This window comes from Numida meleagris, chromosome 7 (genome assembly GCF_002078875.1).
Source record: "Numida meleagris isolate 19003 breed g44 Domestic line chromosome 7, NumMel1.0, whole genome shotgun sequence".
NCBI lineage: Eukaryota > Metazoa > Chordata > Aves > Galliformes > Numididae > Numida > Numida meleagris.
The window spans coordinates 26068416-26094330 of NC_034415.1; the positions used below are offsets into that span (position 1 = coordinate 26068416).

At 41.2% G+C, this 25915-nt stretch overlaps 1 protein-coding gene across 5 annotated transcripts in view; it reads right to left on the reverse strand.

Moving 5' to 3' along the window:
- DAB1 (DAB1, reelin adaptor protein) overlaps nucleotides 1–25915 on the reverse strand; it is a 124106-nt gene that overhangs the window by 85462 nt on the left and 12729 nt on the right. For 3 of the 5 annotated variants that reach the window (XM_021404376.1, XM_021404381.1, XM_021404380.1), the window contains exons 2-3: nucleotides 21855–21967; nucleotides 4815–5014 (exon numbers count right to left, since the gene is read on the reverse strand). In XM_021404376.1, coding sequence (XP_021260051.1) covers nucleotides 4815–4881 — 67 coding nt within the window. In that variant the 5' untranslated portion in view covers nucleotides 4882–5014; nucleotides 21855–21967. Of the gene's footprint in view, nucleotides 1–4814; nucleotides 5015–10206; nucleotides 10228–21854; nucleotides 21968–25915 lie in introns of those variants that run through there. The other 2 variants (XM_021404378.1, XM_021404377.1) reach the window with 2 other exon arrangements.

The window sequence follows — 25915 nt, forward strand, 5'->3', positions numbered from 1 at the left end:
TGAGCAAAGCCAACTAGCTCCTTCTCCCCAAGCACAGCTGCGGAACCTGTATACGCATTCAGTTAAGTGAGATGGCTGTAAGGAGCTCCAGCAGAGCCGCACTGCATCCCAGCCCCTCCAGCCTGCACGTCTTACCGGGTGGTGAAGGCAATCCCCAGCTTGGCAGTGTGCCTCCTTGGAATCTGCTGCCAGATGCCACGTGCTTCCAGTGCACTGCAGTGGAAACCTATTAAATAAGGGAATTTTGCCCACGGGGATCCTTAGCGTCAAAGACTGCTACGATGGCTGTCGAGAGGCCTGAGTTATTTGCATCTGTTTTCAGAAGACCCTGCCGTTTTCAACACTGCCTCAAGTCTTGCTACAAACTCCATACAGGGGCTATGGTAAGAGTTGACTTTGCAAAGAAACAAATAAATACATTCTTAAGCTTCCAATAGAACAATTACAGAATCTGAGTGCAATAGGAAGAAACCAAATCCCCAGAAAAATGTCCTGGTTTCTCACAAGCATATACAGACCTGATTCAAATTTGGCAGCCTGGCACAATTCCTTACAAACCTTCTACTTCAGCTTTCCTGTTTAATTTTCTATGAGCAGATTGTGCAGCGTAGTCGTCAGTGTGGATTCACCATCAATGCATTGCGTTTCCCCTGAAGAAGCCTCTAAATCAATTTTAATTCCAATAGGCTTAAGGCAATTTGTTTTCAATTTGATTCATTAATCTGTACATGTTTATAAAATGGCCTTTACCCCCTCATGTACTACAATATAACCGTGGTTTATGTTTCTAAATGCCCTGGCTAATAAGAACTTCTTCTTTCCCATCAGGAATGCTACAAACACGTGACGTTTATTCACCACTCAATGAGCCAGATGACAAAAACAAAAACCAAACTAGCTAGAATGTTATTTGTAAAATTATTTCTCCACATTCTTCTTAAAGAATCCACGGTTTCTGGCAAAAACCGCACACCAAAAAGAATCGCCAAGAAACTCCACGACCGGAGCTTTCTAAATCTCCTGAGAATTTTGCATGATTTCATTTCACAGAGCAGCACGAAACCTCTTCAGGACGCCTTTTAGAATTTGACCAAGTTCTTAAAAACCGTAGTTACAACACAGTTACCAGAAGATATCAGGCGAGAGTGGCACGAAGATTAGTGCTGGAGGTTGGGGTTGGAGAAATGTAATCTCCTCTAATAGCATCTAGTGCGCTGTAAGCTCATAAGATGGAGTGAAGTGTAGGAAGGAGGGTTGTGCAGGTCACAGCAAAACATGGGTCCCCAGCTGCTCAACACCTTGACAGTACACGGAGCAAAAAGCAATGCCTTCCACTCAGTTAAATTCCTACTGTGCACTGAGAGCATGAGCAACTCTCTTTTCCAGAGCCCATCAAACTATGGAGTATTTATTCATCAATAAGGTCAATTTTGGCCAAATTAAAAGCAAAATAAGGACTTGGCTTTTTATGGCCTATTTTTAAGATTATCCATGATGATAATACTAAGACTGAAAATTGACAATTTGATGTTATGTTAGTATTGAACTTCTCTATAGAACATTAGAGTTTCACAGCTGAGATTTTACTTAAATAGCAGCTTCTGAGAAGATTTCACATATAAGTTTTTCTCCTAACTCTAGGAATTCTCCTAATAATAGAGCAAAACATCATGTTACAAACCAGCTCTGATGATTACAGAAAGAGATACTTACAAGAAGGACTGTAAGGCCTATGGCTGTAAAAACATTGTGCCAAATAAGAAATGTTTTAAACTATCTCTTGTAAGAGAATAGCTTTGCATATGACTCCAGAAAGAGATCTTAGTTCTGAAAGTAAGCTCCCATAAAATCTGCATCCTTGCAGGAGCATTAATGCCACACGCCCCATCTGCAGCAGAAATCAAACCATTTCCCTGTCACCTCTTTGCCCTCAGATAGGTATGGCATGTGGCTGTGCTTCCTACGAATACATAAAGCACCACATTTGAGTGCTGCAAGCCACAAAATCTCAATGAAGATAAAATAACTATCAAAAGTAGAATCAATTATATCAAAAGTAGAATTCATTAAGAGCTTTTATGAGTAAGTTTATGCATATGTGAACTGCAGCAGAACATGCACCACGTTAATATTCTGGAAAGAGAAAATAGTGGAGGGCATAGAGAGAAACTTTTCCCCTCTCTTTAAGGGACTGTACAGCATACCAATATGATCTGGCATTGCCTTCACTGCTTCAGTGACCTATGTAATAGCGACTAGAGCCACCTGCATTCGTCTAACATGTGATCATGTTTTATATTCACATCCTAGGAATTAAGCTTTGTATCACTTCAACGCTTCAGGAAACACTACATTACTATGTCCACATACAGCTATACAGAGATTTAAAGATTTAGCTGACACAGCACATGAGACTTCTGCTGAGATGCAGGAAGAACTGTCCCATGTCCTGACTGCCTGGAAATCCATCCCTGTGCCCTTTCACTCACCCCAGATCTTCAGCATGGGATACACTTGTAGGAGTCATTCCACAAGGAAGCTAATGTGAAGCTCACTGCTCTGTCTCAGCACAGTGCTGTTACTGCAGCTGGCAGGAGAACCTCTAGATGGGCAGAAATGAAGGGTAAGATCCTGCCTCCCAACTGCTGGACAGAAGTATCTGTATGGCTTTTGCAGAAGTATGAAACCTGATCCACGCAAAATACATCAGAGCTGAAACTTCTGTTTATAAAGCAGAGACTAATTTCTTGGGAATACTCAGCTCTGTTGAATAATCAAACTCATTGATGAGAAACACAAGAAACTTCATGCCAGTACTTGCTACCTGCTGCTGCTTGCAGTAATGAACTTGGGAAAGCAGCCTCACACTTCCCACATATCCATCATCCACACTTTACAGAGAGCTTATTTGTTGAAACGTACACAAATATACACAACCCAGCGACAAGCAAATGAGCATACCGAGTTTCTTTTGACTTTTCGCTGCATGAGATTGGAATAGCAAACACTGTCAGAGCTGTACACTGTACAGCGAGGCTTCCAGAGGGCTGGATGCAAGCAGACATGCACATAGCACAAAGCATGACCACTTCTGGAGAAGCAGTGCTGCACACTGTCCCTTCTAGCTCTCCAGACACTTCTGCATGCTGCAGGGAGCTCCGATTGCTGCCACAGAATGTATCTTGGGCTTTTTCTCAGCAGCAAAGGCAATTCTCAGATTTTCCATGTGGGGGTTAGAATCAGATTTTGTGCACAGCATTCTGATATTATGATCCATGAAAACGATTTAGAAGACAGATATTGAATATTTTATTAACAAACATCAACTTCCTATAACAGCTGTTTGCTCTTCTCAAAAGTTTCACCCTCCAGCAGAAGAAATAACATAGGAGACACACTTCACATCAAAAAGATGTTATCCGTATCGTGAAGAACTGATATTTTCAAGTTTATCAGCTTTACTTTCTCTACTTGCCTTGATGAGCATCTCCCTCAGATCACACTCCCATCTACATCAAAGTTCCCCTATTTATGTCTTTCCAAATGACAGCTTTTTTTATCTCAAATGAACCACTTCTTCCTTGTGAGTTTAGGCCTAGAGCAGTAAGGATTCTAAACCATCCACTGAAATACATGTTTAAACTGTTCCATTGCTGCGGCTTTCACACAAGGCTAAAATCAAGATCTCTGATACGGAAGTTATACCAATCACAAGGACTTCACCAGTTTGGCAGAATCACCACAGTGAAAGGTGCCCACAAGTCGAACAAGTTATTTATCAGGTATCTAGCATGAGTTTAATTTGCAGCACACACATACATAGAGCGTAGCATGTGCGCACACACATAAATACAAGCAAAAATAGAATGACAAATTGAAAAGCTCACAGAAGGTTTAAATCTTTCTATCTGAAGTATTGAAACTGTTAGGTATTGAGTTGGTTTTGCTGTTTTGCTCCTTTTAATTTTAGTAATGCATATTAAAGTCAGCTTCAATCTCAAATTCATTGTCTCTGTAAGTTAAAAATACAAAACAGAGCTACAACAAACAACGTAAATTACCACTGGAATTCAAGGTCTTGGCTTCCAAGCTTAATGGTATTTAAAAAACCAAGAACAATAAAAACATCAACAGAAATATTAGAACAAAAATCTCCACCTAAATCTTACAGAACTCCTATTCAGGAAGCACCAACTCACACAATCACACATCTCATGCTTATCACTCCAAATAACTGCCCAGGAATCTAATGCAAATTTGTAATTATAAATCTGAAATTGTCCAGCCATGCATTTATTCATAGCTTCTCCTTAATTCTCTGGGTTTTCCTCCTCCTTTTTTCTACTTCCTTTACTAGACTGATCTCCCTATAGACTGCTAGTGAGTTGTCTGTAACTTCACAGAATGACAGCAAGACTGAAACTTCAGCAACAAAAAGCCCATTTAAGCTCTGGTGAGTTGAAAACAAAGCAGAAACAAAGACTTTAGAAGAAAATGTATTAATCAACACAGAAAAACAGCTATCTTCTGCTAAAAGTAATCTTTTTTTAGCTGTGTTTTCATTTGTGAAAGAATTGCAAGGTAAAGATTAATGGAGGGTAACGCAGAATTTCCTTCTTACATTTTAAATATATTTTAATTATATATAATGTCAGAGAATCAAATCCCATGTTCTCAGACCAGGCAAGGCTTCTACTGGACTTAACCGATTTTACTTTCACTGAGTGCACAGACAACAGAAGAATCATAGATGCGTAAAACGTAGTTGAAATAACGTAGGAAATATGTAAGAATAAAGAGTAGCCAGTCACTACCTTTCTTTTTGGAGTCTTTTTTTGTGCTGGTTTTAACAGCCACTTGAAGTTCTGTCTCAGTTGACATCCTATATCCTTAGTCCTCTTCACACAGATCCAGTATCTCGGTCAGGCTCATTTAGAATGTGTCTCCAAGAGAATAATTCAGCCTTTCAGACACTATAACCCAAACAGTTCATCTCATTCAGTCCCTTCGAGTGCTGTAAAAGAAAGAAACAAAAAGTAACAGTTATTTTCTGAGTTTAAAACATGAATAATAATAATTAAAAAAAGGCATTGCAAGCTTACTGAGGGACATGGTTAGGGGTCATGGTGGTTGACAGTTGGACTTGATGATCTTAGTGGTCTTTTCCAACCTCAGTGATTCAATGAAGCCTACGAAATTCTTTATCTACAGATAGAGAACGCCTGATTCCATAGTCTGCATTTGTAAATGCTTAAACATGGGCATTTACTCTTGTTGGAGATATTTTGGCATATCCAAGATGTCTCCAAGGGTGAGAGGTGACACCTGATGCGCACAAAGCCCCGTCCTTCCGAGCCAGCAGCTGGAGGCCAAGGATTACATTCCGGAAAGTAGATGGCAATGTCACCAACAGCAAAAAATCCTGCATCTCAATTCTTAAACGCCGCAATTACGAGGTAAAAACATATTGCCAGATGTTAAACTCACATCTTTGCTCTTCAAATGCTCTTTCGATACTTTCATTCTCTTACTTGAACAAAGTCAAATGCAAAATCGTACACATCTCCCATGCTGAAAACATGACACCTCTTGCTTATGATACTGTGCATGTTTCAGGTATAAAAGAATCTGCCTCTGTTTAGCAAAGCTGAAATTCCTTACACCCACCGAGCACTTATTCCTGCAAATATCTATATGCAAATACAGACCTTTGAAAATGCAGTTAATTAAACCTTACAGTTTACACAAGATTTCAGTGCAATAGGATTACTTACAAGGGGCGAAATTTGGGGAAAGCTACGTTTATTGTTGGTGAGATGAAGAAATGCTCTGGCTGCAAAGCCCCAGCAGTGACTGCAGACGTGTGCTGGGGAAGCACGAGAGAGGCAGGCTGCAAGGGCTGGGGAAGCATAGGCTGCATCAGCAAGCAATAAACAAGGATTAAACAACCCAATGAAGACTAAAGCATGGCTCCAGCTCTTCCTGCTGGTCCTGCTCAGAAGAATGAGCCGCCTGCTCTGCCAGTCTGCTCAGGGCAGACCACGCCGTCCTGAAGCCATTTCTCACGATGCTCCCTCATTGAACACTTCATCTTATTGTCCTTCTTTTGGTGAAAAAGTTCTCCATTATTAGTGCAATTACAGCGAAGTCCATCTGCTCTGTCTGAACAGGTGCCCGGTTATTAAATAAGCATTTAATAAAGAAATTAACCCAGCATATCGGCTGGTTCGCTGGCCAGAGATTAACGGCAGTTAAGTACATTTGCTAATGGCACTTCTCAGTAATTTAAGGAAGTAATACACTTAAAAATTGAAATAACTTGGACAGTTTAAATCACTTTCCACAGCAAGGGCCATGAAGCCACTAGTACTTTCAAATCCAGTTATGTTTCACATTTTAAAATGCTTCAGTAACATTACGTTGCCATGCACTATGTGAAGTGATTTAATATTGCTGAAGTGTGTCAGGGGCTTTCTTTAATAAGCTCTTCAAATCTGTATGCCTATTATAGAATATTCAGAGATAGCTTTTCAGAATCTGCTGAACTGATTTTGGAATACGAAATTCCGCATTCCTCTTCTATGGAGTCTGAGGAAGTACAGAAGAGCAAAAAGGAGGGAAAAAAACCCAATCAGCTTACAAATCTACGCTGGAGTGCTTGCTAAATACACCTTCTCCGAGTGCTTTAATAAACTGAAAGCATTTCTTATTAGCATTGTTAGTTAAGAAAAGAGCTGAAATGGAAATGCAAGTGAAGGTTGACTGAGGAGAAATGGAGGAAGGCAATGAGTGCCCAGGCATGGGGCTGTGGGACCCCGCTGCAGGACCCAGCTCTGCACCAACGCTTGCAATCCCCCAGCAAACAGGGAGAGAACAGATGTCCCCTGCTGCCCGCGTCCCCATCCCCTCCCCCTGCACAACCCCATTTCACATTCAGCTTTACAGCACAGTAGGGATGCATCAGCCTTTCCAGCTCAGTGGCACTTACTTAAAGCATCTCTCAAGTCACAGCTGGATTGACAGTTTATTTTTCTAGAGTTTGGATTTATGTTTTCCTAAAGGTTAGCTGGCAAGATGCACTAAGAGGAACTGCATGACAAAGGGAGAGCGTTCCAAATAGGTCCCTTTATAATAAAATCAGAAGAAAGAAAAATTAAAAAAAAAAAAAACCGCTACCCACAGGGTCAAGAGTTAAGCAAGTTTTATTGTCCAAAAAGCCCTGTTTGGGTACAAAGCACCAAGAATTCCATCTCCTCTTGTCAGCTACTATCAACAGAATAGCTGGAGCAGGAACATCTGAATGGCACTGAATATTTTAAAACAACAACGTATGAGCGCTATCTGATTTGAAACTCTCCAGAAAAGCTATATTCCCTTGAGGCTATCCCACCGAGTAATATTTTAAAAAAAATAAATGCGCGTCTATTTTTGGACAGGTTCACGTATTGATTTACTTTAAAACCTAATCAGGTCATACTCTCCCGGGCTCAGAGATCCTTGAATAAAGCAATAGACATCTTTGTAACAGGAACACATAAACATCTGTCAGATCACGCTACAGTTCAAACTGAATTTGCTACAGCGACAATTCCTCCCGAAGTATAGGTCTTTATGTAAGCTACGTTAGTAAACTTCCATACCCTGTCCATATTTCAGTTGTTTATTACCCAGATGAGAACGGCAGTCAATCTGCTCCTCACTGCAACAGCTTTTATTGTCTCCTCCAATCTAGGTCACCGCTGTTAAATACTACAGCCTCCCAACTGTGGCGAGCGCTGCGGCATGTGTTCTATCAATGAGATGCCACGAGCTTCGAGCAGCTCTGCCACATTCCTTTCCCTGTTCTAAAGGCGAAATTTTGTTAGCTGCACTTTTAATCACCGTCATCATAATTTTTAAAAGCCCTAATCTTACATGTAGCCACTCTTAATGATCTTCTTGTGTGCCTCGTTCCTGTTCCAGCTACTACAATGCTATGTGCATGCCTCAGCTTTTCCTAAAGAGGATTCCGAGCTCTTCGTTTGAACAAAATACTGACATTTTCTATTCCCTTATTAAGTGGATACAGCAGGAACACAATCGGCGCATTCTGGAATTAACTGGCTTTTAATTCCAAGAGAAGTCGTAAGCCTGCGTTCTGTATTACTCCTACGCCGGCGTAAGACCTAAAGCCTCAGTGAAGAAATGCTTCGGTAGATTCCCTCTGCAGTCAGGATTAGCACAGGTTGCAGCTCCCATGCCTCAGCTGCCTCAGTGCATGCTGGTAAAACCATGATTTCTGCACAATCCTTTGTCTTCTTGGCCATGCTCCAGTGAGCTCCTGGGGGGGCTTTGTGGTGGCCTTCCTCTGGCCCAAGGGACAAGAGGTCAGACAGGATGACCAGAACGCCTCCCTCTGGCTTCAGGGCTTCAAAACTTCAGAAGTTCCCTTCCCTAAAAGCAGTTTCCATCTGCTTATGTAAAGGAAAAGTAGCCTTAGGAAGGATTTGCAACTAAGCCCCAGCACTCCCTTGGTATTTAGGTTCTCCTCAGCCCCAAAATGGGATCCAGCAGGTCCTTCACAAGAGGTTGGCACCTCCCACACAGGGGTTTGACAAAAAGTCCTACTGCCATCCTCAGCTCTTACTTTTAGAGCTCTGCAGCCTTGAAATTCCTTTCCTCTCCTCCAAAACATCACTATAATTGCCTGTAAGGAAACATCAATGCACATACTTTGTGAGCGTAAAGCAAAACCTGAAATACTGAAAGGGCAAAATATAAGTAACGAAATTATTTTAAAAGACACTGGAAAACTGAGAACAGCTGAAGTGGGAAGGACTGCTATCCAGGGAGAGATGAGCACCTGAGCACAGAACCTCACATGGAGACCTGCCCAGGGACGGCACATTGGCTCTGTGCTGCTGCAAGAGGTTTTCCATCCTTGGGTTTTCCCACCAGCAAGATGAGTTCCTCAGATTTCCAGTTCTTCAAACCCCTGTTTTCAAAATAACCTTCTGGCAACTGTGGCCAATATCAGTTTATTAAGTTCTTTGTGGTTTACAACGTGCCTCGTTACTCTGTCTCTAGGGCATCTTCCAGGCACGCTACGTGCTCCTCAGATGGAGCGAGCAGCACCACTGGAGCTGATTTACAACAAGAAGAGCATCTTGCCAAAAAGTTGACCTACAGCATATTTCCAAAGTGAGATGTTTATTAGTATTCCAATGACAGCAGGAATAATTACTGAAATTCCTCCTGGAAATCAGCCCTCGTAGTGGCAAATACCGCACTCCACTTCACCACTTATTCACCAGAAGTGCTGCAAATTTCCTTCTCATAGAAAATGCTGACTGGATGAAATAGATGCTGTTCACAGGAATGAACTGATTTCATAAACATTTTGAATGGAAAATTACTAAGAGTTCCATTGAATATAACAGTTTTTATATCACAGAGGATAACAGCGTTCTTGAAAATAAATGCAAAGCAGAAGACACTGCTGTAAGAGAATTTGTGAGATTACTTTCAAACGCTGGCACTCATGACAAACTACACGATGTCAGCTCACCATTTCTCCAAGGAAGGATATTCAGATGCTTTTAAGAAAGCAAAGAGAAAAAGCACCGAAGAGCTTTGCACCGATTGGTTGGAAGACCAAGAGAAATATTGCTACTTTTTCCTCCGGTGCTTTTAAAACAAAAGTTGCTCTCAGCCTCATTTCCAGCAGCCCAGTACCAGCTCCAGCTCTGGGACACAGCACCTACAACCCCTTCCGTGGGGTTTGCTAACAGCTGTCCCTTCATTCAGACTTCCCTCTATGCACATACTCCTTTGCTGACGCTGAAGCAGAAAAGAAAAGGGATTTCTGATAACACTGGGTAAGAGCAAACAAGAAACCAAGCTCCATAAGCGCTCAGACACCGCCCAGGCACAGCCTGGCTGCGCTCCGACCTCCACCAGCAGAAAGCTGCCTTGCCCCCATTACAGCCCATAAAGCCACACCAGCACAAAATCGATTGCGCTGCATTTGACTTCTACTGGCGTAACTCCATGGGTTTTAATGGAGTTGGAGTTACACCAACTTTATGCGGGTGGATCTGCAGTAGTGTCAGTGAAGTTATGCTGGCGTGACTGATGGAAACGACATCGGACCGACCAACCCCTATTGGTCTAAACCACTCTGCCATTAACTCTAAAGCAACATGAAAACGCAAATCTGTACGTTACCAAAGCAGGGTCTTGGGAGTTTATTTTTGCAAAGCAGGAGAACGGCTCTTTTGTGATCCTCTCGACACCAAAGAAACAGAAGACTGAGAAGGGAAAAAGGACAAAGTACACAGTTGGGATCGCAGTATTCTGTAATTAGAGCTGTTAAATGATTACTAAAGCACAGTGGTGCAATCATCGCGCCGAAGGAAGCGGGGAAGTATGCAGTCAGGAACATCACCAGGGAGAAGGTAACAGCAATGTCAGAGACACCACATTTTATATTTAAATGCAAATTCCTCGCAATCAGAATCTGTGCTTCTAATCTGAAGACAAGGTTACGCAACTAAATGCTCACATCCTGGACAGCTCAGCAAGTTTTAAAGCGGCACAGTAAGTTGAACGCAACTGACTCATCTCCTGTCCTTTACAGGAATACCTTAATTCAGCTTTTTCTTTTAATTTCAAGATCACCTTCTTACTACTGCAAGGAATACCGAACTAGGACTCAACTCCTCATTCATTTTAAATAAACACAACACCCACACAAGACCTAAGTCAAGCTATACTTTGCACTCTAAAGCAGATCTTGAAGCGATGCTTTGCACTGGCGCTCCTAGCAGAGGTGAATTCAAACCAACTCTTCCAGGTTCCTTTTACATTTGCTCAGTCCCATAAGTTAACGTATACATCGTGCCCTTCAATTTCCTGAATGCTTCCTGACATGACACCGAAGTAAAGCAAACTTCCTTTCTGTCAGCAACAAAAACTCCTGTGCCAGGATCTTTCCTCGCTGCCATTTGTCAGCACTTAGCCCTTGTCCCTGACAGTTAAGTAAGAGGAAAACTAATCAAGGAACTTCACCTCACTATAAATGGACTTCTGATTTATTACGCTGGGCCCAGAGACCAGACTTCTACCAAAGTTCATTGGCTTGCAGAGAAAAAGGGAAAAAGCAAAAGCCTTTCTGAGGCCATGAACATAAATTTGCAAATCCAGGGAAAAAATTGGTGTTACACTGTTGTTCATCAACTGTAAGACATCAGGATTTTAAATATCCTAGTAAATGAGCCTTAGTTACAGAAATACTTTTGACAATCCCATGTAAACACTCAAGCCTTCATACCAGCAGTGTTGCTCACAAAGACAATTGCATTTAACAGCTGAGTTGGATGACAGGCAGACCTCTGAGTGACTCCAAACCAGCGTACTTGGGAATGGCTGCTAGGTTTGAATGGAGAAATTTCACTGCTGGAAAATATACAAATGAACAAAAATAAAACAAAATACAAAACCTTGGCCCAACCATTCCAGGTATGTGGGCTAAGTGGTGGTTTCTTTACCAGCATCCTATGCAGAGGGACACACCAGTACCCACTCTGCTTTGACCGTGCAGCTGGAAAGGTCTGCACAGCCACGTCGTGCACTGGAAGAATCAAAGCCTAAGTGATCATTTAGAGATCTTGCCAAAGGAATTACTGAAGAGAAATACCAAGCTACTGCCAGGCTAAAATGTCAGAGGAAAAAAAAAAAAAAAAAAGAAAAAAATATTAAAAAACGAGAGATGTTCTTGATATTATTCAGTTGGGGGATATTATTCAGCTAGATGGGTAAACTACACCTACTTGAGTGGTAATGCATCACAAAATCATGCTTATTTTCTCAGCATTTTTAAAAATTACCCAAGTAGCATGCAGTGAGCAGCCATTCACCTTCCACTGTCGTGCTACAGTTTACTCTCTCTTGGAAGCAATTACAGGACAAATGCCAAGCTACAGAAGGTATTTTTCCAGCAGCAGCATCTGGCTTCTTGGCAGCCTCCTCAGGCAATTTTATTGGAAGCTTTAGAGATGCTATTGGGTCAGCCCTGGTTCTATTGCTCATGAGCCGTCTGGCAGTTTCTTCTTCCTAGGTGTCATAATCCTTCTGATTTACCTTGAAGGAATTAGCACACTTCTATCCATTTCAAAAACAGTTGACCTGCAAGGCATTTAAGGGCTATCTATAAAACACAGTAAAAATCACTGGTGTAAATCTGCAAACCTTCAAGCCAGCAGCTTTTCAGAATCCACTGCTTAATGCATCACCAAGAAAACAAGTATGCAGCACAAAACCTGCGCATCTCTTACTGGTAAATTGAATGCATTCCTTTCAGTTTGAGGAAAAACCATAACATACATGAAAAATGAATTAGTTGAAAAGAAAAAGAAAAAAGGCAAGCTGAAACAACAGCAAACCCATGCCTTTATTTAATATGAACTGGCCTCATACAGTGCAGACAATACTATGCTGTGCCCCATAGGAAGGGATGGCACACATGAATTCAAGGAAATCTGCTGGAAGACAGCAAGCCTGAACTGAAATACAAGGAGATCCACTAAGTCAACAGAAGGAAAACAGTTTCCAAGAATCTGCTTCTTGCATCCTTCCTTCTCTGTGCTCCCTGTCTCTCTCCCTCTGCTATGGGCCGCATCGTCCTGCAGCTGTCATCATGCTGAATCCAGGAGGATGGAAGACAGGATGCTGTTTTTACCCGCCCTCTTTGCATGTCAACAAAATCAAGTCCATGATAAAAAAGCTTTATGTCAGCTTATAGAGGTACTATGGAATTAATACAGAGAAAGGGGATAGGCTGCTATAGAAAGCACATTTATTGCCCATAGCATGTGTGGGACTCTCCTTTTAAAAAAGATTTATATGCCATTACTTGCAAGGTATATACTCCTCAACTGGAAGGAAAAAAAGGAAAAAAAAGGAAAAAAAAAAAGGAAAAAAAGGAAAAAAAGGAAAAAAAGGAAAACAAAGGAAAACAAAGGAAAACAAAGGAAAAAAAAGGGAAAAAAAAGGAAAAAAAAAGGAAAAAAGGAAAAAAAGGAAAAAAAAGGAAAAAAAGGAAAAAAAGGAAAAAAAGGAAAAAAAGGAAAAAAAGGAAAAAAAGGAAAAAAAAAGGAAAAAGGACTCAGATGTTTTCATTTTACTGCTTCTTTTTAAGACTTTCCCACAAAGATAAACCTGCTATCTTCTTGTCCCTTACATTTCTTCTTTCAAGAATTTTCAGAGGGGTTAGAGCAGGAAGCTCCAACAAAATCCTGTACCAGGCTACCATCTGGGAAAAAAAATCCTAATGCCCAAAAGTAAATGTTAGAGGTACAAGAAATGCACTTTATGATCTAATAAAGGTCCATGAACCTTGGATTTTCGGTATCAGGAGTACACTGAACAATGTAAGATTGACAGGACTAAGAAAGATGCACATGTCCAGGTCAAACAAAAAGCCAAACAGAGCTCTGTCATCAGCAGAGAGCAACTAAATCCAAACAGACACAGAATTCAGACTTGGGTAATGCGAATTGACTGAAGTAATTCTATTTTACGCAGGGTAAAACATGTTCTGATTACAGGCAGTGGTGCTTGCAAGTTCTAAATTTAGGAATCATTAGGGCCAGGTGAACCGTTAAGTGAACTAATCTGAATTTTATCCATATCAAAGATTTGTATCGTCCACGTATTAACTTCTCGGAATTAAACCACGTATCCACTCTCATATTTCATACATCTTTTGGATATCTGCACTCATTAATTAAAACCACTGCAGAATCACAACACACATCAACAACAGAGCCTGGGTTTCAAAACGCAGTGCAACAGCACACGGTGAGAAATCAATTATTTAGGCTCCAGTACCTGAACAGAAGTTCCTGGCACACTACAAACTAAGCTGTAATCAGGGGAGAGGCAGCACAGATCCCTTGGTTTACAAGCAAAGCAGGAAGCATCCTCAGTGACCAGCAGGACACCTGAGCACACATGAAGTCTAACCTCCCAGTGATGCCCTGGATTTCAGCGGCTACGCACACGAGATGGAACTCACATGCAGGCAAAGAGAGGGCTTCCTGGATGCAGTGGAAATCTAGAATGTTATTTTAAACTCCCTTTGATTACAAAGTCTCTTCAAGCCCTGTAAGGTGAGAAAGCAATCAGGAGTGCTAGCAAATGAGTGCCTTTCAGCACAGCAAAGAAAGTCAATTAAAAATAGGTGAGATTTTGGTTGACCTTGTGTACTGCTTTCCTGAAACACTGGGTACAATTAAAACAATCTAGAGGGATAATATAATTTAATCTGAAATAAAGATTGCTACCATGAAAATTTTTGCTGTTTTAGCAACTGAGCTTAAAGCCAAAAGGTGAAGAATATCTAATTCAATTAAAAGGAGAGGGAATTCAAGAAGGTGGAACTTAATTACTTCACCTGGAAGTTGGCCAGGACCTTTGGGTTAAGCACTTCTACTCATGTGGAAGTTTGGTTTGGTTTGTTTCCGCTTCCACAACTAAACAGCAGGCAGTAACAATGGTAGTTGTGGAAGACGTGCAATGCTTACACCACCCACTAAAGTTAATTAATGAAAATAGCGACAGCGTTGCGGAAATCAGAGATGATTAAGAACTTGAAGGCCATCCTACCCACTTCCCTGCCGAGGAGGATTTGTGCTTAAGAGCGCATTCTTCCATTCTTCACCAAACCTTTATAGATGACACGAGCAGCAGGACTCGATCTCCATCCTCCAAAGTCTTTCAAACACTCAGACTGAGCAGAAGGAAGATGGTAAGCCAGCAAGCAGAGTCCAACTTCACGTCATTATTCTGAGTTAGCCGCTGGCAGATTATCTGAGCAATTACTCTCCTCCCTTACTGCACACATCTCAAATACCTGTAATCCTCACTTAGCTCAGCTACAATCGGCGTTAAGCCAATCTATCCCCTTCAGGTAAAATCTAATGGTAAAATCACATATCACTAAGTTTAATACCTATTACAGCCTCCATTATTCCATAATGCTTATTATTTTGTACTCACAAAGTCAGTGAGATGTAATTTTATTGCTTACAAATCATTCTTACATTAGTCTTCTGCTGTTATAACTTCACTCTGCTTTTCCAGATACGCTTTTTGCTTTCTGCATATTTAAACAGTAACTCTAATTACCCCTACTTGATTGCTTTTCTCTTGCAAAGCTTTTCCACAGTATCATCTGCAGCGAATTCTTCATCCTACTTGGATTTTATAAGGCCCGTGATGCATCATATTCTTTAATTTAAAAAAAAAAAAAGGCAGATGAATCACTACACCCACAATAATAAGAGTCTAGTGCCTCGTAATAAAGTCAAAGACAAAATCAAAGTGTATCTACTGGAGCTGCAATCTCTCATGCCGTATAGCAGATGTACTCATGCAGTTCAGTCTCCAAGACCACGCTCTGCTGCCCTGAGGCATGAGATCATCCTTTCCTCCTCCTACCTCGCTCATGATGCAACAGTTTCCTGCAGACAGGTTGCCTTTCCCCAAGCAGTTCTGATTTATCCCCAGCACAGATCTGTTCCTTTGCACAAAGATCAAGTGGAAAGAAAAGTCACTACGTGACCGCACCACCATTCACACACAACTTTGCATCTCAACAGCTTCAGCATTTCTTCACTGATGCATTTGACTCTGCAGTAGTAATTTACACTTTATGTATGTGTATGACAACATAGAGTAACAAGAGGACGCGTGGGTGTACCACAATCATATTGCAGTGTCTCTTGAATTTGGCTTGCAAGCTGCATTCTTTCAGCACCTCCTTCTGCAAGTTAGATAGCAATACATGGTAAGTATTCTGCAGAGGTGAGGATCTCTCAGCAAGACTTTGGAAGGGAGGGATAGGAAAGAAAACAGGCGGTCCAGCTCTAGCTGTGACTTTCTGGTCTGTTTGTGTCGCAGCAGTATCAAAAAGTATTAAAAACAAAAACCAACAAAACAAAACAGTCCTGAGGGCCCTGAGCGCTCACAGAGCTGAATACTTTGGTAAATAAACTAAAGACACAAAAACACAGTGGTCCATCTCTGAGTCAAAGACTTTTTCATTAGGGGATTTGACATTCAGACAAGAAAAGTTTCTGTCTTACTTTCCCAGCTCCTCTCCACAAACCATACAGGGCTGAGATGGTTTGCACAGGCAGCACTGTCAAGACAGCAGAGCAGCACGGTGCTGGTCCCAAACTCCAAAACCCCAAATTCCCGGCCAGTTTAGCTGAGTGTAAGGAAGCTAGCTCAAAATCTTGTAAGTTTGCCCGAGATGATGATAGAGGCTCAAGAGGACAAGTTCAGAACACCTGCAACACACCCAGGAACAGGAATGGGTATCCACCTGTGTTTTGGATAGCTGTGGGTTGTTTTCCCTCATGTTATTTTCACCAGGTGGATGACTTTGAAAGAAGTTTGAAAGGGTTGGACTAGATAATCTATAGAGGTCCCTTCCAACCCTTCTTGGGAAGATTTAGATGGGTTATAAGGAAGAAGTTTTTTGCAATTAGGGCGGTGAGGCACTGGCACACGTTGCCCAGAGAGGTGGTGGGTGCCTCATCCCTGCAGACACCCAAGGTCAGGCTGGACGAGGCTCAAAGCACCTGATGGAGCTGTGGTGTCCCTGTTCAATGCAGGGAGTGGGACTACATGGCCTTTAAGGGTCCCTTCCAACTCAAACGATTCTATGGAATCCTACAATTGAGTGATTCTGTGAACATACGTGCCTTGAGAACTACAGCAGAGACCCCCAGTTGTATGGCAGAGAGCAATCCTCTGCCCATCCATTCAGCACAGAAACACAAGGCAGTTCAGGGCTTTCAGAGCATTATCTGAACAACAACTCTGTTTGAAGCTCAATAATTAACTCCCAGCTAATTTGTTTCTACTCTTATCCATTAAAGAACATTTGGATAAACAGATTGAAGAAGTTCATTCATGGCCTTATATCTATACAACTATTAGGAACCCTTCCCCCTGCTGCCCATATAACCAAATTAAGGCAGAAATTTCATTTACATGTTCTTGAAATTATTTTAAAATCATCATTAAGACGTCCAATTTCATCTAGTTTTACTTATGACTCCAAAGTCTCATCCTGACTGCCATTTCTATACAAATTCAGTGCCAAATATTGCCAACTTCCAATTTTACTCTCTATTTAAAAATACCCTGGCAGTATTCAGCAAAAAGGCAAATGAAGATTAAAGCACAGCTTTTGCATTCCACCATAATATTTCAGGCAACAATTTCAAGAAAGGAAGAGCAGAAAACAGACTACACATATACTACAGTTCAAAATAGATTCCTCATGTCAAACAGCATAATTTTTCTTTTTCTCCCCATTAAATAGTTATTTTAAGTTTTCTGCTGAATATATTTACATGCATAATGAAACTTCTTCAGTGGTTCTTTCTGAATTACTATATATGCTTTAACACTGCATGCTCTAATACCGTACACATATATACAAATCCACACATAAACGTATGCACTCATGCACACAAAATTCATGCAAAAAGAATTAATGGGAATTTTTGACTGGATGCCACCCCCTGTAAATATGTTAAATGTGAACAGTGCTTATGGTGAGGTTCATTAACTGAAAATATTGCTTTTGTCTACACAACTTGTGTTGCCCGCATACGAATAGATGGCACGTAAATGCTCATTTACAGACTTGGTTCTTTTCAATTTACCATCGGGGGCTCTGTTGGGAAATTCAGTGGTCACTTACTACAGTCCTTATGGAACAACTTGAGCTGAGAGCTCACTCAGCACCTGAAGATAAAACTCTGCAGGCGATCTCCTCCAAAAAGAAAGAAGAAAATAATTAAAAAAAAAAATGGTGGGGGGAGGGGGGGGAGGAGACGTGGAAAGAAAAAGAAGAAATGCCTTTAAATCCTTCAAGCAGGTTTAGCTGTTGTTTCGCCAAAGCAGCACAGTGTTGTATCTAACTTTCCACAGGGCCTCCCAACCTCCCTACCCCTCAGCGTGCGAGCTGTTTTGTTATCAAAGCTCTGTTCCATACACGCTACATTTTTAGCAGCAACTTAATGCCTATAAACTCTTTTCTGTAACCTCAGTGTTCGTTTCTCAGAGCAGTCATTAAGCCTGGGCACTCTGAGGCTGATGGGTATATCTAAGCTTGCCCACTTCGAGCTAATTGCATTCAATTTAACATTCTCCAAGCACTGACAGTCCTCATTCAAGCCAAGTGTGAAAGTTTTTAAATTAGTTTTCACAGTTTGATTCACAGACAGCAAATGCAAAACGGCACAGGATTAATTTTTTTTTTTTCCCCCCACAACACAGTGCAACAAAATAGCCCAAAGGCTATTTTAGTTCATTTCGTTCAACTATTAGGGAAGATTCACAGCACAGAGAATGCTCCAACAGAGACAAAGGCTCCAGAGGACTTTCAAAGCTTAATACCGCCCCGTTAATGAAAGTACCAAACATTTGCACAGCCTTTCCACTTTGTCACTAGATGTTATGATCTTCAGGAGATTTTATAAGGTCTGTAACTCATCACCACACTAACCTGAATGTTTTCTAGTATCCTATTAACCAGCAAATAGCTGCATGAATAGCGGTTACTCACATTACAGGTGGGAACTATCCTGTGGTGTAAGTGGTGTTGGCACTGAAGTACTAAATACAAATTTTTTGCATGCACAGATGGACTCCAGCTTCAAGCTTCAAATTCCAGATTTGACATAACCCAGGACATGCAGGTCACAGCCAGAAAAGTATAAAAAGTCAAGAGCCCATTTCTAAATGTCACAACGTTATTCTCTGAGGCGGATGTAAATTAAGCACTTCGTTAAAGGATTCAGAAAACTAATTTCAAATACCAACCTCGCTTTAAAGGCACTTTCTACCTTTCAACTCTCTTTCTCCTAGGCAGTCCCAGCATGTCACAGAACTCCAGACAACTCGGTGAGACCCAACACAGCAGCGTCACGGATGCTCCTCAGGCACTGAGGCAAGGTGAGAAGCCTACCATGGGATCACCACAAGGCAAGACACACAGCACACAAACCAGCTTAGTTTCAGTAGATGCTCCGTTTTATGAAATATTTTCTTCCAAATGTTCTCAAAACTAACTTGCAAAACTCATAAAGCTTCATCAGCTCAGATGGTTAATAAATACAGGTTAGTTGATAGCTAAACTCATCAGAAACTGCAAAAGAGATACAATCCAATTGTTATTGAAAGTAATGGATACACTTTTCTGGTTGTTTCATGTCGGGCGCTAACAGACATCGGAATCACTGAACACCACATTCACAAGACATCATATGTATGTGAATATTTATACTTAAGAAACTTTGAATTCCCTCCAAATGTAAATGCCACAGTATAACTGATTAGTCATGACCATGACAGTCTTCCAGAGAATTCTCCTTTCTTAAACAAATCTGATTATGAAACAATCCAGGATTTGGTGAGAATGAATGGTCAGGGGGCTCTAGAGCTACTCACCTACAGGTTACTAATCTCATTGCTTTGTGTTGGCAGTGACTGTGCCTTGTTCCGGCTAACAGCTGAACAATGCGTGAAATGAGTCTGTGATTCCATTTGTGCCCCAGTGTGCCAGTGTCCTCTCACACAGCTGATGCTGTAATTGGTAATTCCAAAGCAGGGACAGAGTGCTCAGTGGGCCCAAAGTGTAAACAAGCTCACACAGAATCTCTGTGTAACACTCTGCCATTAGCAAACATCACATGTACAGGCTACACAGTCGTTCAGTGATGGACAGTACATAATCTGACACACAGTATAAGCACTGGGATTTCAACATATAGAGCAGAGCATGTAAGTGACAGATGCATAGCTAAATTTTGTCAAATGACCGTACGATCTCAGCTAGTGTATTTCTGCTTCTGGAAATCCATATGTATTTTAATTTCAAGAAGCCAATTAATGCCGATCTCTACCGAACACGTGCTGATGGAAGATACTCCCCCTAAAAGCATTGATTCCATCTGAAAAGCTGCATGCACTCTAGACAAGCACAAAACACAGGCACCCCCCTTCCATGGCTACTGATAAAACACACAGCTGTAAGCAGCTGCGAAGAACAGATTAATTTTTTTTTTTCCTCACTACAGATATTGGCATTAGCTGGAAGAAAAGAGCATGCAGTTTCAGCATGATGTTGGTTATTCTTTGGGGACCTCAATGGACGTAATTGAATCCTGATATTAAGGACTGAGGACCAAAACAACCGACTTGCATTTGAAAGCCATTTTGAAGCGCACCTAGAGGCAGCAAGCACAATACACCATACACATGCATATATGTTTCATTCCTTTTGGTACTTTTTTTCCTCCTCTCACTGCTTATTTTGCATTTGGATCTTTAAGCTCTTCAGATCCTCCTTGTTCTTTGTTTTCTGTGCACACAGTAGGATAGAGACCTGAGAGGGACCAACAAGGACCTATCTCATGACATGCAGCTCTGCTGAAAAACCACAATATAAATGAACAGAACGGATCTTCGGACAGTAATCCAGGATCTGTCCCAGTGTATAATTCCTTCATCATTACATTAAGTCATGTTTGCCACCAACTACATTGTACTAATGGGTGCATAAAGCTATTCTGCGCCTGTCGATTGCCAAGGCATCTGTGCGAACACAATGAAATGGGAAGAAGTGAAGCAAGGAACCCCGAAGCCAAAAATAAACATGAATCAATACAAATAAAACTTAAGCAATTGGCAGGTATGGTTGACTTCTTGCTAAGTATAAATGGTATCAAGGCATATTTTAGACGAATACTACCTACGTTTAAATAAACCGGTTTATATATCACTGAACAATATTCTAAATGTCTTAATGCAAATACTCAAGAGGAATGAACTTGTTGAGTTAGCTTTTCTTTCTAGGGAATGCAGAGCTACTTCTCTTTCCTCACTGAGCTCAGTGCTGTTTTACTTTGATGGCTCTGAGGGAATCATCAGTTCTGGTAGAAAGTCTTCTGCTTTGCTTTGTGGCATTGCTAGTACAAAGCAACAGTACAAATCCAAGAAGTGGAACTTCCATGAGATGTTACACTTGCACGAGCAGCTGCTATTGCCAGCTGCAGCAGTCAGAATATCAATTTACTCACTGCACAAATATTAGAAAGCATGATATAAAAGGGAAGGCAGCCTTATCATTACCTGCTTGTTTTCATTTCAGAAAGCTGCCTTCCCTCACCTTCTTTAAGTGTCTACTAACGTATTTTTTATTGCAGTTCATCTTGAAAATTAATCATCATAAATTTAAAAACATTCTCTTGCAGATCTGTCAGGTTTGTAGAGCTACTTCATTTATTACAGGACTACATGACGCATCAGAGCTCTGTATTTGAACATGACATATTTTCACTTTGTTTTGATACCACATTTGAAAATTGTTCCTATCAATCTCTCACTGGAGCCAAAACTTAACTGTCTTGTTCACTGAATCATTAAATGCCAAGTCACACTGACAAATAAAAGCATTTGCAAATTGAACTTCTGCATTTGCAGATGCAAATATTTGCAGAAGTTTCCTGTCAAAGGAATCTCTAAAAAAGAAACCACAAAAATAATGCAAGGCCTCGGCCAGTATCAAAGCCAATTATTCCTAATCATTTTGGTCATCAGTTCACACCGAAAGTTACAATGCCTCACGAAAAAGCTGACTTTTAAGTAAAATTTTGCGTTTACAGTTCTGTTTCAGAGAAGCATTACAACTTCAACGCATTTGCCAAACTCAGCTCACACATTAAGATCCACGATTTTCTGCATCGTTTACCAGGAGAGAGAAAAGAAAAAACAACAGGCCATATACTTACATTCCCCATAATGCATCATTTTCTCTCTAAACAGTAGCAGCAAACAGGCACATCCAATACTGTATTACTTTCTTCTCTCATTCATGACGATGTCACACACAGGTTCTTTGATTCTGAAAGAGAAGCATTTCCCAGGTTCTAAGGATAGAGGTACCCCAACCAATCCATCATGCTTTGTGCGCTAATGATAGACTCATGCATAAGAGGCACCAGAAGCAGGGAGAGGCAGCAGGCATGAAAAGGAGTGAATCAACTGTCAAGGGTTGTGATCTGAAGGACTGCAAGGCTGTGATTAGAATTTTCAATCAGGACTTCCACAATTCATCACGCTACAAGGCAAGGGGGGGATGTATTTCTTCATCAGCCCTTCCTGCTGTGGGCATAGCAAGTTCCAAAGCACTAAAAAGGGGAAATCTTAAAGCCTTATACTTACAAAAAGGTACGATTGAATCTTTGGGGAGTGAAAGATTTTCAGGGACTGCGGAGCTACTACTTTTTGTGCGCATATTGAAAACTGAAAGACGATTACTTGCAGCACAGCCTTTCAGCTGCTGGAAAAGAAAGCACTGCTCTTCCTCCCCGTCCTCTTGCAGGTACATTAATGTTGGACACCTGAGTGAGAAGGAACCCTGGAAATTTTTGACTGCTGTCCTTAGGGATGTGAGAAGGAATAAAATGCAAAAGGAATCCTTAATCGGAACTTGCCAACGCTCTCAGATACTTCAGAAGGAGGCAGGTGAAGCCCTCTGTGGGGAAAGCATTCTCCCTGCCTGCAGAAATCACCTGCAACACTTGGCAGCAGTCACACCTTCAACACGCACAAAGGGAATCAAGCACACGGCCCAACGTGCCTTTCCCTGTGGTGTTTGCATGTCATGGTTCTACTGACTGCCAAAGACAAGGCAGTGCCACACAGCAACAGCCCCACACAGCACTCAGAGCGGCGATGGTTTTGTAGCTCTGCTGCCACAACGAAATCCCCAAAACCTCCCCAGATGCCTTCCTGCTCCTTTCTTCCCCTCTTTCATCGACGAAGCACAGTAACTGCATCAGCAAAACTCAGTGAGATTTGTGTGGGGACGAAGGCCGCGGCCCTGTCCCAATGCCGCCACAAGGCCGTGTCCCAAAGCCTACATCCAGCAACAGCCTGGGCAAATCACACACATGGAGATATACAAATGAAGCATTATCTCAAAAGGCAATTTTCATGTTAAGCTATGAATAATGAAGAGTAAAGAGAGTCCTTGTTTGCATAATTAATGTTTCTGTTATTGATATTCCTTCAGAGGGTCACTAGCCTTTTTTCTCCAAGTCAATTAATTAATAAAACAACTCTTTTTATGTAGGTAATTGCAATCAATTTAATACTCAAAGGCATGTGAAATATTGGCTTTATTTATTTATTTAACGTCGCAACCGTTGTGACACAATGATCATTTGCAAATATGTAAAAACTGAGCGGGTCCATTGAGCTCACGACTAGAAAGTCATCCTTTGAAACTAACAGGAAAGAAACACATGAACTAAGGGCAAACTTGGCAAGATGGATCATGTCCTTTCACCACAACAGTCACATTTTCCTTAATGCAGATCTCAGCTTCTCTCCATTCACAACCCACCCAAAATCCTACTGCAAAAGCCATTTTAGAGATGCCTTCCATTACATCTCTTTTAATGTGGGAGAATGTCGGGATTAACCATTTTATCACATCATATTCTTAAAGCACCAGTATGATGTGTACTTATAAAACTTATTGACTCTCCCTATCTACAGCAACACTCCTTCCTGCCAACATGGGAAGGTTTCAGGTCTGCCCTCGGACAGCAGTGCCAGACAGCCCTACACAGGCAATTCTTTGCTGCTAAAGTTTCATCTGAAATACACCTTTTATGCTGAGATCTAAAAAAGGAGAAAGAAACAGAAGATACCAACACCTGAGTACGGACATTACCTACTAGCTGATAACCAGTGAGCCCCATTGTTCTGTATTTCCACATCAGAAAATATCCGCTGTCGCTTTTATTAAGCATTCTGGAATAGGGATGTGTTTTTCTGTTTTATAGAATGCCTAGCACCACTGGGGAAAACTGAAGGAATGGGGGGGACTCAATCCACTTCTCTAATTGTGGGGAATGGCTTGGCAATATAAATTATAAATGCTACCACTTGTTTTATGTACTCATCTGCATTTTATCAGCTGCTAAAACCTTGCAAATACTCCAGACACCATCAAGAATCACTTCAGCCTTCACAGACTGCAAATCTCAAATCTGATCTCTGTCTCTGAGATTGTAACAGAATGTGGAATAACCAAGAATTGAAAGAAAATGGAAATAGATACTGTAGAAAAAGCACATTCCAGACTTGCAAATCCTCTCTTTCATATAATCCTTACCCATAATCTTCCAGGGACTGTTCTGATCTTTCCCTTGGCAAGCACACCTCACAGTATTTTTAACCAGTGCAGACCCTTTTAGCCAGTGCTTGGTTGTGTACTCGACTGGTCGCTCTAGAAAACGGTATTCAAAACGTGCAGCAGCGAGGAATGCAGCCACAAAGCAGATTATGAATAAAGCACTCAGATATTCTGTTCCACATTTCAGTAATTACTCGCAGCCAAGGCGCTAATAGAGAGCTGCTCCTTCAGTGTCTCACTTCGAAGGGATCGATGCAGTGCAAACACAGGCACTACAGGGCTTAATGCAGGTTCTAACTGCTTCTCACAAGACAAGGTTCTCCTTGACAGCTTTCTCCCAGGCATCAAAGTGCTAGCTAAATAGTTGCTACTGATGTATATTTGTGTCTTTTTGCCAAAATCATACTTAATAAACACAAAGAACCTGTAGCGGAAAGATCCGGGAGAAGACATAAATGAAATTCTAGATTAACAAAGCCCTGCTAAATCAAATTAGCAATTTTATCCCTGGGGATAACAATTTGGCTTGCAGCGGTAGGCTAAATAATGCAGTTCAACACATTAAGAACAAATCCATATTCAGACTGAATGGACTGTCAGCTCAGAAAAAAAGGCATGAGGGTAAAGAAATGCTGAAGGAGCTCTGCCGCCTGCCCAGAGCACACTTTCTTCCTTCTTCTTTCAGAACTATCGCAAGCACACATCCATCAACACGTTTGGCATGAGTTCTAGAGAAAAAAAAAGAGACAAGGTCTGAAGAGGTGCCTTAATGAATGCCATTAAAATAAGCGTAAATTGATCTGGATGCATCAACATGCCTAAAATACCCAGAAATCTGTGTCAGGAGGTCTTTCCAGCCAACCACTGGGACAAGGGCCGTGTTCATCACCTGCTACCACAGACACCTACACTTCCCTGCAGTGCATCCAACAGCACGTCGGAACATTCCTGCTCTGAGCAGAGGGCTTGCTGCCTTTCCTCTCCCCGCAACAGCAGCTTCAGCCATGCAGTTTTCCTGGGGTCAAGAAAAGTTTCTCTACTGTCAGCACCAAAAGCTTTATTTCTAGTAGTCCTATTTTTTATTTTTTAATGTATGCACTGAAGTCTGAAGAAAATGTGATTGCGTTTAATGAAATTGTTTGAAAACCTCAAGGTTTGGGCTAGAGAAAGAACATGAAACACAAGCTAGGCTTTCCAGGGAATACCTCCCTAAGCCATCTCTTGATAGGTAGGAGATCTTCCTGTTGAACACAGATTTTCAGTGGTCTCTAGAGATTTAAAGGCTTACAAAGACCTAACTTCATTCTAAGCTAACCCCCTGCTTTTTCTCATTCTGTATGCATCCAGATGGAATACAGAATTGGGCAAAATATGCCCTAAAAATATTATCTGATGCTGTCAAGTTTGTAACAGAATATCGCTTTGACTGCAAAAAGGACATTTTTCAGATTAAAATTTCAAGGTAAGTGAAAAAAAAAAATGTTACGAAAGGACAAAGTTAAGCCTAGGGAGAAAATGGAGGAGAGAAATGTATAATTATGTGATTCCTATTATGTCAAAATTGGCCACAAAAACTTTAATGTAGCTATTTCAGACATGCACATGAATATTTTTATGTAATATTCCATCAATGTTTTTACTCCC